The sequence below is a fragment of the Mustelus asterias genome, chromosome 4, assembly GCF_964213995.1.
Source record: "Mustelus asterias chromosome 4, sMusAst1.hap1.1, whole genome shotgun sequence".
Classification (NCBI taxonomy): domain Eukaryota; kingdom Metazoa; phylum Chordata; class Chondrichthyes; order Carcharhiniformes; family Triakidae; genus Mustelus; species Mustelus asterias.
The window spans coordinates 36,410,387-36,426,536 of NC_135804.1; the positions used below are offsets into that span (position 1 = coordinate 36,410,387).

Here is a 16,150-nt window from a genome sequence, read left to right on the forward strand (position 1 = left end):
GTGCTGTAGGGTTTCTGAGATTCTGAGATTCTAAGAACAAATCTGCAGGGAAATTACAGAAAGATGCAAACATTACAGAGTAGTTTTAATGGGGAACTTTAGTTACCTGGTCGAATGTGGAGTTGAGGATGCAATCAGATCAGTCATAATCTTATTGAATGCCAGAGCAGGCTCAAGGGGCCAAATGGCCTACTCCTGCTCCTAATTCATATGTTCATGTAGCCTTTGGGTCTTTTGCCAATCACCTTAAATTTGTGCCCACCAGTAATCAACCAAGCAATGACAACTAGATGCATTTACAAAGCACCTTTATTATAGCAAAACAAGGTGCTTAACAAGAGCCATTTCAATTTTAGAAAGTGACAGAAACAGAAAGAAGTATTGGGATAGATTAGAAACATGGTCAAGGAAATAGGCCTTAAAGGATGAGAGAGGGGCAGAGTGGTGAGGAGGTTTAGTGAAGGGATTCCAGAACTTAGGCTAAGAGAGCTAACAGCTTGGCCACAAATGTTGGAGTAATGTCAAAGATGCCAGAATTTGTATAACATAGAATGAGGCTTGTTGGGCCATGTAGGTTACCGAGATAGAGAGGAAAACTGTCATGGAAGGATTTGAAAACCAGGATGAGGATTTTAAAATTGAGCTGGGAGCCATTTAAGGTCAGACAGTGTGTAGAGGCTTGCCAGTGGGTTGCCAGTAAATTAACATTAATGACATTGCACTGTCTGCTTACATAAAATGCATTCAGTCGCCTGAAGTCATAGATTTGTATGGTAGGCATAAATTAAACTCACACATTAGTGCTGAGGCATTTTCCTTCAGGTTTTAATTACTTTTGGAAATTTAAAAAAGAAAAAAATTATAACTTGTACTAACCAGGGTGGCACAGTGGTTAGCACTGCTGCCTCAGCGCCAGGGACGCAGATTTGATTCCCGGCTTGGGTCACTGTGCAGGATCTGCACATTCTCCTCGTGTCTGTATGGGTTTCCTCCAGGTGCTCCGGTTTCCTCCCATAGTCCAAAAGACGTGCTGGTTAGGTGAATTGGCCATGCTAAATTCGCCCTCAGTGTACCCGAACAGGCACTGGAGTGTGGCAATTAGGGGATTTTCACGATAATGTCATTGCATTGTTAATGTAAGCCTATTAGTGATTCTAATAAATAAACTTTAAATTTTTTTAAACATTAACTTTTCATTGTATTTTTTGTCTCTCAATCCAATTATTATTTCCCTCTGTTTCTGCATTTGGTATTGAATCTATCCACTCTAATTTGTATTTTTTTCTCAGTCCTTACACTGTTTATATGTTGAACTAATAATTTTTAATTCTGAAATTTTTAAAGTTCTGAATTTTGAGTTTCTACTACCCAGTGCGATGCTTTATTCCTTTAGTCTTTCTTTCCCACTGTCTTTGTTTAAACATCAGTAGCATACCCTTAGCTTTCTCTTTATCTCCGATCTTCTTCCAGTAGTCTCAATTTCACCATCAGCCCAGCTTCTGTCCTCACCATTCCTCAAGTAACATTATTTCCTGTTTATTGCTGACATTGGTACTCCTGCTTTTTCAGTTTCATTTTTGTTTAGATTTTTAAAAAGGTAGTTTTTTCTTCATGCTGTCAAGCTATAAGCCTTTTGAACAAAGTCAGTGCTGCAGTGATTCCGGACATCACGCCTACTGTTCCTTGGAATCAGCACTGTTGGCTGCAGTCATGCTTCTCAGCTGGAAGAGTGGTGGGGGTTAGAGCTGATTGAACCTGCAGCTCCAGGGTAACATGCAGCCTTCTGTATCCTGGCAATCATATTCTCCAGAAAACTTGATCCTTATTGTGCTTACATTTCTTACTTGTCCTGCTTGGAATGTCAGAAAGCACTGTCTTTATCATTGTTGTATCATGATTGATAAAACAAAAATCATAGCACCACTATTTTAGAATGAGCAACTTAAGATATATGCAAATTAAAATTAAGATTCATTTAAACTTTAAATTATTTACAAAAATAAAAGCTTAAGGCATCCCAACTAGATTGCAGTTCTAAGGTCTGAGTCCACCATTTTTGGGATTGGTGTTGAAAATTCCTTTTACATGGCTTAAACGTGAAATGTGTTATTTCCAGGTTGATCATTTTTAAACATACCAAACATTTTGGTTTTTTTTAATGGGTGCATGCATATTTATTCTGTGATGGAGGTAGAAGTAGGCAGTCTTGGTGATGGGGTGGACATGTAGTTGGAAGCATATCTCGAGGTCAAACATGAAACTAAAGTTGCAAATAGTTTGGCTCAGCTTCAGACAGTTACCAGGGAAGAGATGAAATGGTGGTTAGGAACAGAGTTTGTGGCAGAGACCAAAGACAATGGCTTTGTCTTCCCAATATTCAGTTGGAAGAACTTTCTGCTCCCCCAGTATTGGATATCAGGCAAGTATTGTGACAAACCAGAGGGTTTGAGAGAGGTCATGGTGAGTCAGAGCAGAGTGCCATCATCCTCTGCGGAAAGTGAAGTGTTTTCAGATGATGTCATCAAGTGGCAGTCCTTGGGGACTCCAAAGGTAATGTTATTGGTGTGGACAGAGAAGACATCGCAAGTGACTTTTCCGGCTGTGATTCAAAAGATGAGAATGAAACCAGGCACTTGCACTTAGTTGGACGACATAGGAGAGGCACTGGAGTAGGATGGTGTGATAAACTGTGTCAAAGGCTGCAGATGGGTTGATAAGGATGAGGAAGGATAATTTACCATGTTCACAGTGGCATAGAATGTTATTTGTGACTTTTACCAAGGCCAGCCAGTATTGTGGTGAGGTAGAAACTTGATTGGAGGAATTTCAATATGAAATTAGCTAACTAACAGGAAACAGAGTGTTGGGATAAATGGATAATTTTCAGGCTGATAACCTGCAACTAGTGGGGTTCCACAGGGATCAGTGCAGGGACATCAACTATTTGCAATCTTTTTAATGACTTGGATGAAGAGACAGAGTGCTGAGGAGGCAAAGATAGGTTGGGAAGACATTATGAGGTAGAGACAGAGTCTGTAAAGAGGTTAGGTTAGGCAAAAATTTAATAGATGGAATAAACTATAGAAAAATGTGAGGTTATCCACTTTGGTAGGAAGAATACAAAATCAAAATATTATTGAAATAGAGAATAGAGAGAGATTACAGAATGATGCAGTACAGAGAGATCTAGGTGCCCTCATACATGAATCAAGTTAGCATATGAGTGTAATGATAAGAGGTTTGAAGAGGATTTGGACCTTCATCCATTGGAAACAGATTCTGTTTCTGAATTCTATCAAAACTTCGTGATTTTTAACACCTCTCTCAGATCTCCTCTTAGCCCTCTCTGCTCCATGGAAAATAACCCCAGCTTCTTCAGTCTATCCATATAACTACAATTCTTCATACTTAGCCACTCTCTAGTAATTAATCTCCTTTATATCAGCTCCAAAACCTTTATATCCTTCCTAAAGTGCAGTGTCCAAAATTGAACAAAATACCACAGTTGGAATCAAACTTTGAAATGTTACTCTGTATATACAATGCCATCAAAAATTTGTAGTGGTCTGAATCGTGTTCCATCTGAATTTCCTTTACATTGGACAGGCTAATAACTACTCTATGAAGTTCTGAGTGCTACTTTTAGATCGTGGACAGTTAATATTATAAAATAAATTGAACTTTCATAAAGTTCAAAGAACCTTGATATATTTCAATGCATGGGACATTCCTTGTATGACTGCATACCTTGGAGGAAACATTGTTGTTCTCCCTCTCAAAGTGCACGTTCCAACTCTACCTCTACTGGTTCCGATATACCTCTCCCCTAATAGGCCACAGTATCTTTCTAATCTCGTAAAATCAATCATAGAAACCCTACAGTGCAGAAGGAGGCCATTCGGCCCATCGAGTCTGCACCGACCACAATCCCACCCAGGCCCTACCCCCACATATTTACCCGCTAATCCCTCTAACCTACACATCCCAGGACTCTAAGGGGCAATTTATAACCTGGCCAATCAACCTAACCCACACATCTTTGGACTGTGGGAGGAAACCGGAGCACCCGGAGGAAACCCACGCAGACACGAGGAGAACGTACAAACTCCACACAGACAGTGACCCGAGCCGGGAATCGAACCCAGGACCCTGGAGCTGTGAAGCAGCAGTGCTAACCACTGTGCTACCGGGCCGCCCGGTATCTCGTATATCCCAATCCATCTCTTCTCACTGGTCCTATTCACTTTATCTTCATTTGTCACATTTAAAGTTTCTTTACACAATCCTATCCACCTCTCCTCCATCAGGTCACATTATATTTTCACTTTCACACGCCCCAACCTCTTCTCACTGATCCTATCCTCTCTCTTCACACGTCCCATTACACCCTTCCTCATGGATCTCATTCTACCTTTACTTTCATATGACCCATTCTAACTCTTTGTCCACTGGTTACATTTTTCTCTCCTCACATATCCGGTTCTATCCCATCTCATATTTGTTTCATTCTCTCCTCACACATTTCACACCTGGAAATCTTAGCTCCCCTTTCCAGACACAGAGCTCACACTTTCACGAAAATAGTTGAAATGTGAAAGGAGGAGGGATGATGATCATAACCTAGAGTGATCCAGACTTTTATTTCTATTTTGTTTCCTTATATATTTCTTACATTCATTTGTAAAATTAAAAAATACTAATTTTCACAAAGCAGTACAATTTCTATGTTCACAGTCTGAAATCCATTAAAAAGTGGTATGGGATATGACTGATGTTACAAGGTTATTGCATCTCGCTCGGGGAATTGAATATGAAAGTGGGGAGGTTATGCTTCAGTTACAAAGCGCACATGAGACCACATCTGGACTACTGTGTACAGTATTGATCTCCTTATTTAAGGAAGAATGTTAATACACTGGTCCCAGTTCAGAGAAGGTTAGTAAATTAATACGTGGAATACCCGGGTTGCTTTATAAGGAAAGGTTAGATAGGCTAGATTTGTATCCATGGAGTTTAGAAGAGTAAGAAGCTACTTGATTGAAACATTTAAGATCCTGAGGAGTCTTGAGAGGGTGCATTGGAAAGGATGTTTCCCCTTGTAGGGGAATCTAGAACTTGGGGTCTATATTCAAAAATAAGGGGTCGTCCATTTAAAACAGGTGAGGAGACTTTTTTTTCTCTGAGGGTCGTGAGTCTTTGAAACTCTCTTCCTCAAATGGCAGAAGCTTTAAATATTTTTAAGACACAGGTAGATAGATTCTTGATAAGTGGGTGAAAGGTTATTTGGGGTGGGTGGGAATGTGGAGTTGAGGTTGTAATCACATCAGCCATGGTCTTATCTGGAGTGAACTTCCTGAGACAGTGGTGGAGACAGGTTTGATTGATGTGTTCAAAAGGTAATTGGATTGCTAGCCGAAAAGAGAGAATGTGCAAGGTTACGGGGATAAGGCCCGGGAGTGCGATTAAGTAGAATGCTTTTTCAAAGAGCCAGTGCAAACTTGATGAGCCAAATGCCACCCTCCTGCACTGTTAAAGGTTCTGTGAATTATCACAACAGTAAAAAATTACTCAATGCTGAATACACAAGCCCTGACTTTTTCGGAATTTTTTTTATTATGCAGGCTCAAGGGGCTGAGTGGGCTACTCCCGTCCCTCGTTCATGTGTAGCCATGTAGGTGAAGGAATAAAGATGCCTTATTATCTTGACACTGCAGAATTGTTTTTGTGTCGAAGCTGAATGCACAAAGCACTAAGTGCAAAGGATACAAATTTGTTTTCTCACTGCAGTACAGAGTGGTCCTCGAAAAATTGGCATAAAGCCGTTTGAGCTCATCAAAGCACAATACTGCTCTTAGCATCAATCATGTGGAACTGCTAAATTCAGTTAGGGTTGATATTTTTCCTTATCTTCAGACTTTCACTAACTTTGAAACAAATTGAAGCTGAATGTAGCCCTAGATATAGTGGTAATCAGAATGGTGAAGCTATCAGCACTCAACATTATTACAAGGTGAATTGGCCAGCTACTTCTGGCATCTGCACATGTGCAGTTAAATGCAAATATCCACAAGTTGCTGTGAGAGATACCCTGCTGCTACACAAGCTGTGCTGTTGTTGTCCTTGCTGACAAACTCAACATTGAATTGACTACAGTGCCAGGAACCATCTGCAGTTGCCAAACTAATTCCATAATAAAAAAATTCTGAAAAAGTTAGGGCTTGTGTATTCAGCATTGAGTGAGTTTTTACTGTTGTGATAATTCACAGAATCTTTACAGTGCAGAAGAAGGCCATTTGAGTCATCGCGTTTGCACTGACTCTCTGAAAAAGCATTCTACCTAATCGCACTCCCATGCCTTATCCCCTTAACCTTGCATATTCTTTCTTTTCGGATAGCAATCCAATTGCCTTTTGAAAACATGAATCAAACCTGTCTCCACCACTGTCTCAGGAAGTTCACTCCAGCCTCCAACCTCAACTCTGGATGAAAAAAGATTTCCTCACATCACTGTGCAATGATCATATTTCAGTTAGGGGTGACACCATATCAGCATCAGCGATTGTTGTGTGATATGTAATTCTGTCATAGAGTCATAGAGGTTTACAGTATGGAAACAGGCCCTTCGGCCCAACTTGTCCATGCCACCCTTTTTTTGTTTAAAACTCCTAAGCTAATCCCAATTGCCCGCATTTGGCCCATATCCCTCTATACCTATCGTACCCATGTAACTATCTAAATGCTTTTTAAAAGACAAAATTGTACCCGCCTCTACTACTACCTCTGGCAGCTTGTTCCAGACACTCACCATCCTCTGTGTGAAAAAATTGCCCTTCTGGACACTTTTGTGTCTCTCCCCTCTCACCTTAAACCTATGCCCTCTAGTTTTAGACTCCCCTACCTTTGGGAAAAGATATTGACGATCTACCTTGTCTATGCCCATCATTATTTTATAGACCTCTATAAGGTCACCCCTCAGCCTCCTACGCTCCAGAGAAAAAAGTCCCAGTCTATTCAGTCTCTCCTTATAACTCAATCCATCAAGTCCCGGTAGCATCCTAGTAAATCTTTTCTGCACTCTTTCTAGTTTAATAATATCCTTTCTATAATAGGGTGACCAGAATTGCACACAGTATTCCAAGTATGGCCTTACCAATGTCTTATGCAACTTCAAGACGTCCCAGCTCCTGTATTCAATGTTCTGACCGATGAAACCAGGCATGCTGAATGCCTTCTTCACTACTCTGTCCACCTGTGACTCCACTTTCAAGGAGCTATGAACATGTATCCCGAGATCTCTTTGTTCTGTAACTCTCCCCAACGCCCTACCATTAACTGGGTAACTCCTGTCCTGGTTCAATCTACCAAAATGCATCACCTCGCATTTGTCTAAATTAAACTCCACCTGCCATTCATGAGCCCACTGGCCCAATTGATCAAGATCCCGCTGCAATTGGAGATAACCTTCCTCACTGTCCACCATGCCACCAATCTTGGTGTCATCGGCAAACTTACTCACCATGTCCCCTATATTCTCATCCAAATCATTAATGTAAATGACAAATAACAGTGGGCCCAGCACTGATCCCTGAGGCACACCGCTGGTCACAGGCCTCCAGTTTGAAAAACAACTCTCCACGACCACCCTCTGGCTTCTGTCAAAAAGCCAATTTTGTATCCATTTAGATACCTCACCCTGGATCTCGTGAGATTTAACTTTATGCAACAACCTACCATGCGGTCACCAGACATTTTGGAGACCCCCAACTACATACGATGAATGCCATGCACTCTGATGGCCTGCTGATTTCTAATGCATGGCCCTTAACAATGGTCAGAGTAGCAATTACTTTGCCTCTTCCAGGAGTTCTGTGCTCTCACCCGATAGGAAAGAAAGCAGAGGTTATGAATGTGAGAAATGGATTGTGTTGAGAGGATGGAGGGACAACATTTGTGGAGCTTGACTTTGAGGGATGGGAGTGAGAAAACAACAAGGCTAAGTGTCAGTCATGGCTGTTCTCATGAGAATGTGAGGAGATGCCTCACAGAGAGAGGAATAGAGATTGCAGGAGAAGGCTGGTGAAATCAGAGTGAGGCAGCTGGCACTTGAATTGTGGCATGCTGCACACCTTTCTTACTCTGATGAATTCATTAAACTTCTTTTGGCACTGTATCCATGAGAGAAGCACATTTCTGTAGCTGACCTCTTCAGCAACTTCCAGCCATGCTTGCTTTGTTTCAGAAGCTGATCTCTACCTCCCATCTGCTGAGAAGATTCTCTCTCTTTTAACAGTCCTGCATGTCGTCCAGGGATCTCTGCAGGTCCAGGCAAGCTGTGGGGGTTACAAATAGTGTGACATGAACCCAATATCCCGGTTGAGGCCGTCCTCGTGTGTGCGGAACTTGGCTATCAGTTTCTGCTCAGCGACTCTGCGCCGTCGTGTGTCGCGAAGGCCGCCTTGGAGAACGCTTACCCGAATATCAGAGTGATATTCGGGTAAGCGTTCTCCAAGGCGGCCTTCGCGACACACGACGGCGCAGAGTCGCTGAGCAGAAACTGATAGCCAAGTTCCGCACACACGAGGACGGCCTCAACCGGGATATTGGGTTCATGTCACACTATTTGTAACCCCCACAGCTTGCCTGGACCTGCAGAGTTTCACTGGCTGTCTTGTCTGGAGACAATACATATCTTTTTAGCCTGTCTTGATGCTCTCTCCACTCACATTGTTTGTATCTTAAAGACTTGATTAGCTGTAAGTATTCGCATTCCAACCATTATTCATGTAAATTGAGTCTGTGTCTTTATATGCCCTGTTTGTGAACAGAATTCCCACTCACCTGAAGAAGGGCTTGGAGCTCTGAAAGCTTGTGTGGCTTTTGCTACCAAATAAACCTGTTGGACTTTAACCCGGTGTTGTTAAACTTCTTACTGTGTTTACCCCAGTCCAACGCCGGCATCTCCACATCATGTCCAGCGATGCCCCAGAGACCCAGCGGACAATCTTCCTACATTCAGAATCCTTAGTTGCAGTTGCGGTCTGTGTCCTGACAGTTTTACCATGGATCCACTCTGATCCCTGTCGGAGATCCTTTAAATAATGAGGCTTGAACAGTAACGTGCAGCCCATGATCACGTCCAGCCACTCTAGCCAGGAATTCCGAAAACATGATGTTGATTCCGTGGCTGAGTTTAAAAAGCCACGACAAAGCCCATTCCATGAATTTTCGGGTTCCTGCTTGCTGCTAGTCTGGCCCATTGCAGCGGATATGTGTTCAGTTTCTTCCCCTGCATGTCTCAGGAAAATTCTTTAACTTGATTAGTTAAAAGAGTTTTGCTGTTTCTTTCCCTGCTCACTGACAGCACAATTCCTCTGTAAAGTTAATGCGCAATTAGAGGAAATCTCTCCTGAGAAGGCTGCAAAAACAGTGGGCAGCTATCAAATGAGGTGAACAACTTGTCAGGGTGTTTTTATATCCAAGAAGTGTACATATTTGTTTTCTTAGAGGGTGGATGCAAATGATGCTCTCATCTTGCGTTGTTTTTCCAACAACTCTATCAGATTTTACAGTGAAACATTCAACATTATGCTTAATTTGATGAGTATGTCCATTAATTGAAAAAGACTAGTTGTACTGTGGTCAGTGCACGACTGAGCAAGCATCGCTTTAGCTATAATAGGCTGGATGTTAAAATGTTTAATTTTTCACAGTCAGAGTTAGAGACTCAATGCAATCATGTGTACCATCTGAAAAGGGAAAAAAAAACATTCGTCAAAGACAACCAGATAACACAGAATTTGATCTTGCATCGTTTTATTCGATGGGGTCCAAGTTCAATTCCAAATGACAAAATACTAAAGAAATTCAACAGCTCTGTAAGCTGTGAAAGACTAAGAACATAATTTATAGGAACAGTAATAGGCCACATGGCCCCTCAAGCTTCCTGCATTATTCAATAAGATCATGACTAATCTTCACCCTCCAGTCCACTTCCCTGTTATATCTCTATGTTCCTTGATTCCCTCAATGCTCAAGCATTTGTTTGTCTCAATCTTAAATTTACAACAACACAGCCTGCTGCAGTAGAGAACTGCAAAGATTCACAACTTTTGAGTGCAGAAATTTCTTCTCATCTTGTTCCAAATGGCCAACATCTTATCCTGAGTCTATGAAGCCTACTTCTACATTCTTCAGTCAGGGCCAAGAGCCTTTCAGTATTTACTCTGGCAAGCCATTTAAGAATTTTATGTATTCAATGATAATAGCTCTCATTTTTTTGAAACTCCAGAGAATATAGGAGATTGATACTGTTAGTGTGAGTGGGCGAACACTACCACTTCGGACTTGGGGTCAGGTTCAACAGCGGTACAGCTTTATTAACGTCAACGGAGGTGCAATCAGAAAATACAAACAGCACAGTCCCAAAAGCACTCTAAAAGCCTGCTGCAATGGGCTACAGTTACACTCGAACTTTGACACGTTGTATGATTCAAATGTTAATGTTTTGTTTACAGTATTTGACTCTGACCATTCTGTTTTGATGTTTTAAGTACAGTATTGATGCTTAAGTATGGTAATCGTTTCTGTCCGATGGTTTTATCAATGGTCTAGAATCTCCGGGGTTTCTTGAACAATGGGTGTTTGGCTGATCTCAGGAAGTCTTTTGAGGCCAAGAAGGCTTCCTTAGTTATGTTAATCCTCTCCTTAGGTGTTTCTATGGAGGCTTCCTGATATCACTTGATTAGGTCAGTGGTGCTGATTTGATTAGATGAGGGTGTACTTTTAATTTAGTTTCCTTTGGTGCCACCCTGTCTGGCTCCCTTTTGTGTGTTAGACCTTGTTTGCATTTTAAAAGCATGCCTTTTGCCTGCTTGTCTGGATCTGTCCCTTTTAATCTTTAATGGAGGGGTTCTGAGTGCAGTTTGGCCTGTTTCATATTATATACGTAACTTCATAAATTTGTTGTCCGCTAACAATACTAAACTAGTCCTTTATAGGAAAGCCCCATCATCCCATAAATCAATTGCTGCCCCCACTCGAAGGCAACTCCTTCCTTGTGTGAGGAGACCAAAACTACACAATAGGCCAGGTGTGGTCTTGCCAAAACCCCATATAATTATTGCAAGATTTACTTATACACTGCAGTGATGAGGCTAGGATGTTGATATTAGAGGACTCTGCAATGATAATGCTTTTTAATGTCTTTGGAAGGTAATTTATAATAAATGTGGACTAAAGCAAAAGTGATAATGACTATTGGTTGATTATTGGTGAATTGTTTCAGCTGTGATTGACTTGCAATTTCCTGGAATCTGTTGTTCAGTACTATGTTAAACACTGAAAGCTCCATTCTAGAAGTTTAGACCCAAATGGCAGCTTTTAGACAGAGTGCTGATTCCTGCCAATGGTCAATTAGCAAAGTGCAAATGCAGATTTGAACGGGTGGGAAAATACATTAGACATCAGGTATAAAGTTTAAGGTTTATTTTGTTACTTCACAAGCAGGCTTACATTAATGCTGCAATGAAGTTACTGTGGAAAATCCCCTGATTGCCACACTCCGGCGCCTGTTCGAGTACACTGAGGGAGAATTTAGCGTGGCCAATGCACATAACCAGCAGTCTTTTGGACTGCAGGAGGGAACTGGAGCACACGGAGGAAACTCATGCAGACATGGGGAGGATGTGCAAAGTCCACACAGACAGTGATCCAAGACGGGAATTGAACCTGAAAAAAGACTGTGCCTCCCTGGCACTGTGAGGCAGCAATGTTTGCCACCATGCCACCCCAAAATTGTGCATAAGTGAAATCTGTAGAGTCAAAAGAAAATTGCTAGTGGAATCAGAATCAATGGATAAAACTTCTGACAATCTAGAGAAGCATCCCAAACCATGATCAGCCTTTTCCAAAGTCAAAAGTGCAAGGAACTAAGAAAAGATGGGTGATGGCAAAGGATACCTAAGAAGCAGGTGTCAATCTGCAAGGTGCAGGTATTGGTCTGTAGGCAACTGATGGAGCACGCCAACACCTATTTGATGACAGCAGAAGTGTGGCATCCTGCAGGGAGCTGAAGCCAAGTTTCAACTCACCACTGGCCATCACTGTCACTGCAACCATTGGGCTGCCCCCAAGTCCGAGACAACATGCCTTGACTAGGTCACTGACAGATGTGTACCAGAATGTGCAGAAATAGTTGTTGATTTGGTGGGCATGGCCACCTTATTTCACAGTAAGAAGTTTAACAACACCAGGTTAAAGTCCAACAGGTTTATTTGGTAGCAAAAGCCACACAAGCTTTCGAGGCTCTGAGCCCCTTCTTCAGGTGAGTGGGAATTCTGTTCACAAACAGAACTTATAAGACACAGACTCAATTTACATGAATAATGGTTGGAATGCGAATACTTACAACTAATCCAGTCTTTAAGAAACAAAACAATGGGAGTGGAGAGAGCATCAAGACAGGCTAAAAAGATGTGTATTGTCTCCAGACAAGACAGCCAGTGAAACTCTGCAGGTCCACGCAACTGTGGGAGTTACAAATAGTGTGACATAAATTCTGATTCTAGGATCGCATGATAAAGACTCAGGAGGAAAAAAGCAGAAATATTTATGTGAAATAGTGTGACATAAACCCAATATCCCGGTTGAGGCCGTCCTTGTGTGTGCGGAACCTGGCTATCAGTTTCTGCTCCGCGACTCTGCGCTGTCGTGTGTCGCGAAGGCCGCCTTGGAGAACGCTTACCCGAATATCAGAGGCCGAATGCCCGTGACCGCTGAAGTGCTCCCCAACAGGAAGAGAACAGTCTTGCCTGGTGATTGTCGAGCGGTGTTCATTCATCCGTTGTCGCAGCGTCTGCATGGTCTCCCCAATGTACCATGCCTCGGGACATCCTTTCTTGCAGCGTATCAGGTAGACAACGTTGGCCGAGTTGCAAGAGTATGTACCGTGTACCTGGTGGATGGTGTTCTCACGTGAGATGATGGCATCTGTGTCGATGATCCGGCACGTCTTGCAGAGGTTGCTGTGGCAGGGTTGTGTGGTGTCTTGGTCACTGTTCTCCTGAAGGCTGGGTAGTTTGCTGCGGACAATGGTCTGTTTGAGGTTGTGCGGTTGTTTGAAGGCAAGAAGTGGGGGTGTGGGGATGGCCTTGGCGAGATGTTCGTCTTCATCAATGACATGTTGAAGGCTCCGGAGGAGATGCCGTAGCTTCTCCGCTCCGGGGAAGTACTGGACAACGAAGGGTACTCTGTCCACTGTGTCCCGTGTTTGTCTTCTGAGGAGGTCGGTGCGGTTTTTCGCTGTGGCGCGTTGGAACTGTTGATCAATGAGTCTAGCGCCATATCCTGTTCTTATGAGGGCATCTTTCAGCGTCTGGAGGTGTCTGTTGCGATCCTCCTCATCCGAGCAGATCCTGTGTATACGGAGGGCTTGTCCGTAGGGGCCTTCTCCAAGGCGGCCTTCGCGACACACGACAGCGCAGAGTCGCGGAGCAGAAACTGATAGCCAGGTTCCGCACACACAAGGACGGCCTCAACCGGGATATTGGGTTTATGTCACACTATTTCACATAAATATTTCTGCTTTTTTCCTCCTGAGTCTTTATCATGCGATCCTAGAATCAGAATTTATGTCACACTATTTGTAACTCCCACAGTTGCGTGGACCTGCAGAGTTTCACTGGCTGTCTTGTCTGGAGACAATACACATCTTTTTAGCCTGTCTTGATGCTCTCTCCACTCCCATTGTTTTGTTTCTTAAAGACTGGATTAGTTGTAAGTATTCGCATTCCAACCATTATTCATGTAAATTGAGTCTGTGTCTTATAAGTTCTGTTTGTGAACAGAATTCCCACTCACCTGAAGAAGGGGCTCAGAGCCTCGAAAGCTTGTGTGGCTTTTGCTACCAAATAAACCTGTTGGACTTTAACCTGGTGTTGTTAAACTTCTTACTGTGTTTACCCCAGTCCAACGCCGGCATCTCCACATCACCTTATTTCAGGCAGTGCCATTGAAAGCATACCGTGTTGTAATTTGAGTGTTTCCAAGTAAGCGTTCAACACGAACATTGATAGAGTATTTGTGTTTTCTTTGGACTGGAGAGTCTCTGCCCATTACTAACTTTCTCCCAAAATGAGGTATCATCATCTCTGGCTGGAAATGCTGATGCTTGGGTACGAGCATATGGGTGAAGAGCATCTTATCTGCAGCCTGATCTATGTTCTCGTTCTCTTATGTGTCTAAGAAGGGATTCTGATTTAGAAGCCCTTTGTGCCAGCAGTGGAGGTAGGGCAAATAAGAAACGACATGCAACAATTTATATAAAGGCTTGCAAAAACTAAGTGCCAGCAGCAAACATAAAATGAAGGAAAATGGTTAAAAATAATGAAAATAGATATATCTTCATACATATTACAATGTTCTTTCCACAATCTCTGGTACATTTATGGTGGCCTTGCAACTCTAGATACTAGAATAGCAGGAAATATCCATTTGTTTGAGGTATGTTCTATTACTGTGGTTGACCTGGTCCACTGATAAATGGAAAGGTGTCCAAATGGCTAAGCTTCCAGCAGAGCAAGATTTCCAACCACTTTTTTGTTCAAGTCATCTTATTACAGCTCACACATCCCATATTAGGCAATATGACAAGGACAATGTACACTTAGATATTCTGGAAAAAGCAGTCGCCACAACTAAGTGTGATCGAAAACCAATTACTGAATGCCTTCTGCCTGTGCCTTAATTATTTTGTTTTGTTGTTTAATAGGTAACTTTCATTCAAAATCTTGTTTTCTGCGTGGAACGAAGCTACCGTAGACCAGATTTTGGTATGTGGGAGAGAGGAAGCAAATATAACAATGGCAGCACTGAACTACACTCGAGGTATGCTGTTTCACAATCTTATGACAGTTAATATTTTTATAACCGTACCTGCACTTGGTATGTTGGCTATGTGCAGAAATACAGTGGGAAATTGAAATTATTTGCTGGTTTTTGCCATAATGTGCTATTGATAATCTAAGCTACCATGATGTGCTTTGTTTTTACCTTTAACTAGGATTTTATTTTTCTTGTGTTTTTTTTCTATCCTTCATAGAAATCATAGAAACCCTACAGTACAGAAAGGGGCCATTTGGCCCATCGAGTCTGCACCGATCACCATCCCACCCAGGCCCTACCCCCATATCCCTACATATTTACCCACTAATCCCTCTAACCTACGCATCTGAGGACACTCAGGGCAATTTTTTTTTTTAGCATGGCCAACCAACCTAACCCGCACATCTTTGGACTGTGGGAGGAAACCGGAGCACCCGGAGGAAACCCACGCAGACACGAGGAGAATGTGCAAACCCCACACAGACAGTGACCCAAGCTGGGAATCGAACCCAGTTCCCTGGAGCAGCAGTGCTAACCATTGTGCTACCGTGCCGTCCATCATCTTGGATGATGAAAAAGTACTTTTAAAAATTCATTCATGGGATGTGGGCGCCGCTGGCTGGTCAGCATTTTTATTGCCCATCCCTAGTTGCCCTTGGATTGATACAACTGAATGGCTTGCCAGGCCATTTCAGTGGGCAGTTGAAAATCACCCACATTTCTGTGGGTCTGGAGTCGCATGTAGGCCAGACCAGCTAAGGACAGCAGAGTTCCTTCCCTAGGGGACATTAGTGAACCAGATGAGTTTTTCCGACAATCGACAATGGGTTTCATGATCATCAGTAGATTCAATATATGGTACCATTTATGTTGAATATCTTTATGTTACTTTTTGTGCCCATAATGTAAATGGCAGCAATGATTTAGGGAGGTATAGGGCAACTTTCATGCCTGTGTGCAATTAAACTTAGAATGCTAACAGCTCCAGAGAATTCTGTTGAACATTTTATTTTTAAAAGCTGTCAATTTGCACAATGATTAACACAGTAATAAATCATTTAACTTGAAAGTAAAATAAAATGACTTCTGATTTCCCCAAATTCCCATATCTCTATTCTCTTTTCTAAACATGATATTTCTTATTTTAAGTTAAAACATTTGAACAAACATGACATGCAGTATTCCCCTTGGATCTTCACCTGGACCTCAGCTTTTCACCATTAATATTAATGACTTGGATGATGGAACAGTATTATATATCTATGCTTTA

General features: G+C 42.2%; 1 protein-coding gene across 4 annotated transcripts in view; it reads left to right on the forward strand.

Moving 5' to 3' along the window:
* The window catches only part of phkb (phosphorylase kinase, beta), a 261,679-nt gene that overhangs the window by 85,398 nt on the left and 160,131 nt on the right, over positions 1-16,150 (forward strand). For all 4 annotated transcript variants that reach the window (XM_078210829.1, XM_078210828.1, XM_078210830.1 and 1 more), the window contains one exon: positions 14,768-14,883. In XM_078210829.1, the coding sequence (XP_078066955.1) occupies positions 14,768-14,883 (116 nt within the window). The remainder of the gene's footprint in view (positions 1-14,767; positions 14,884-16,150) is intronic.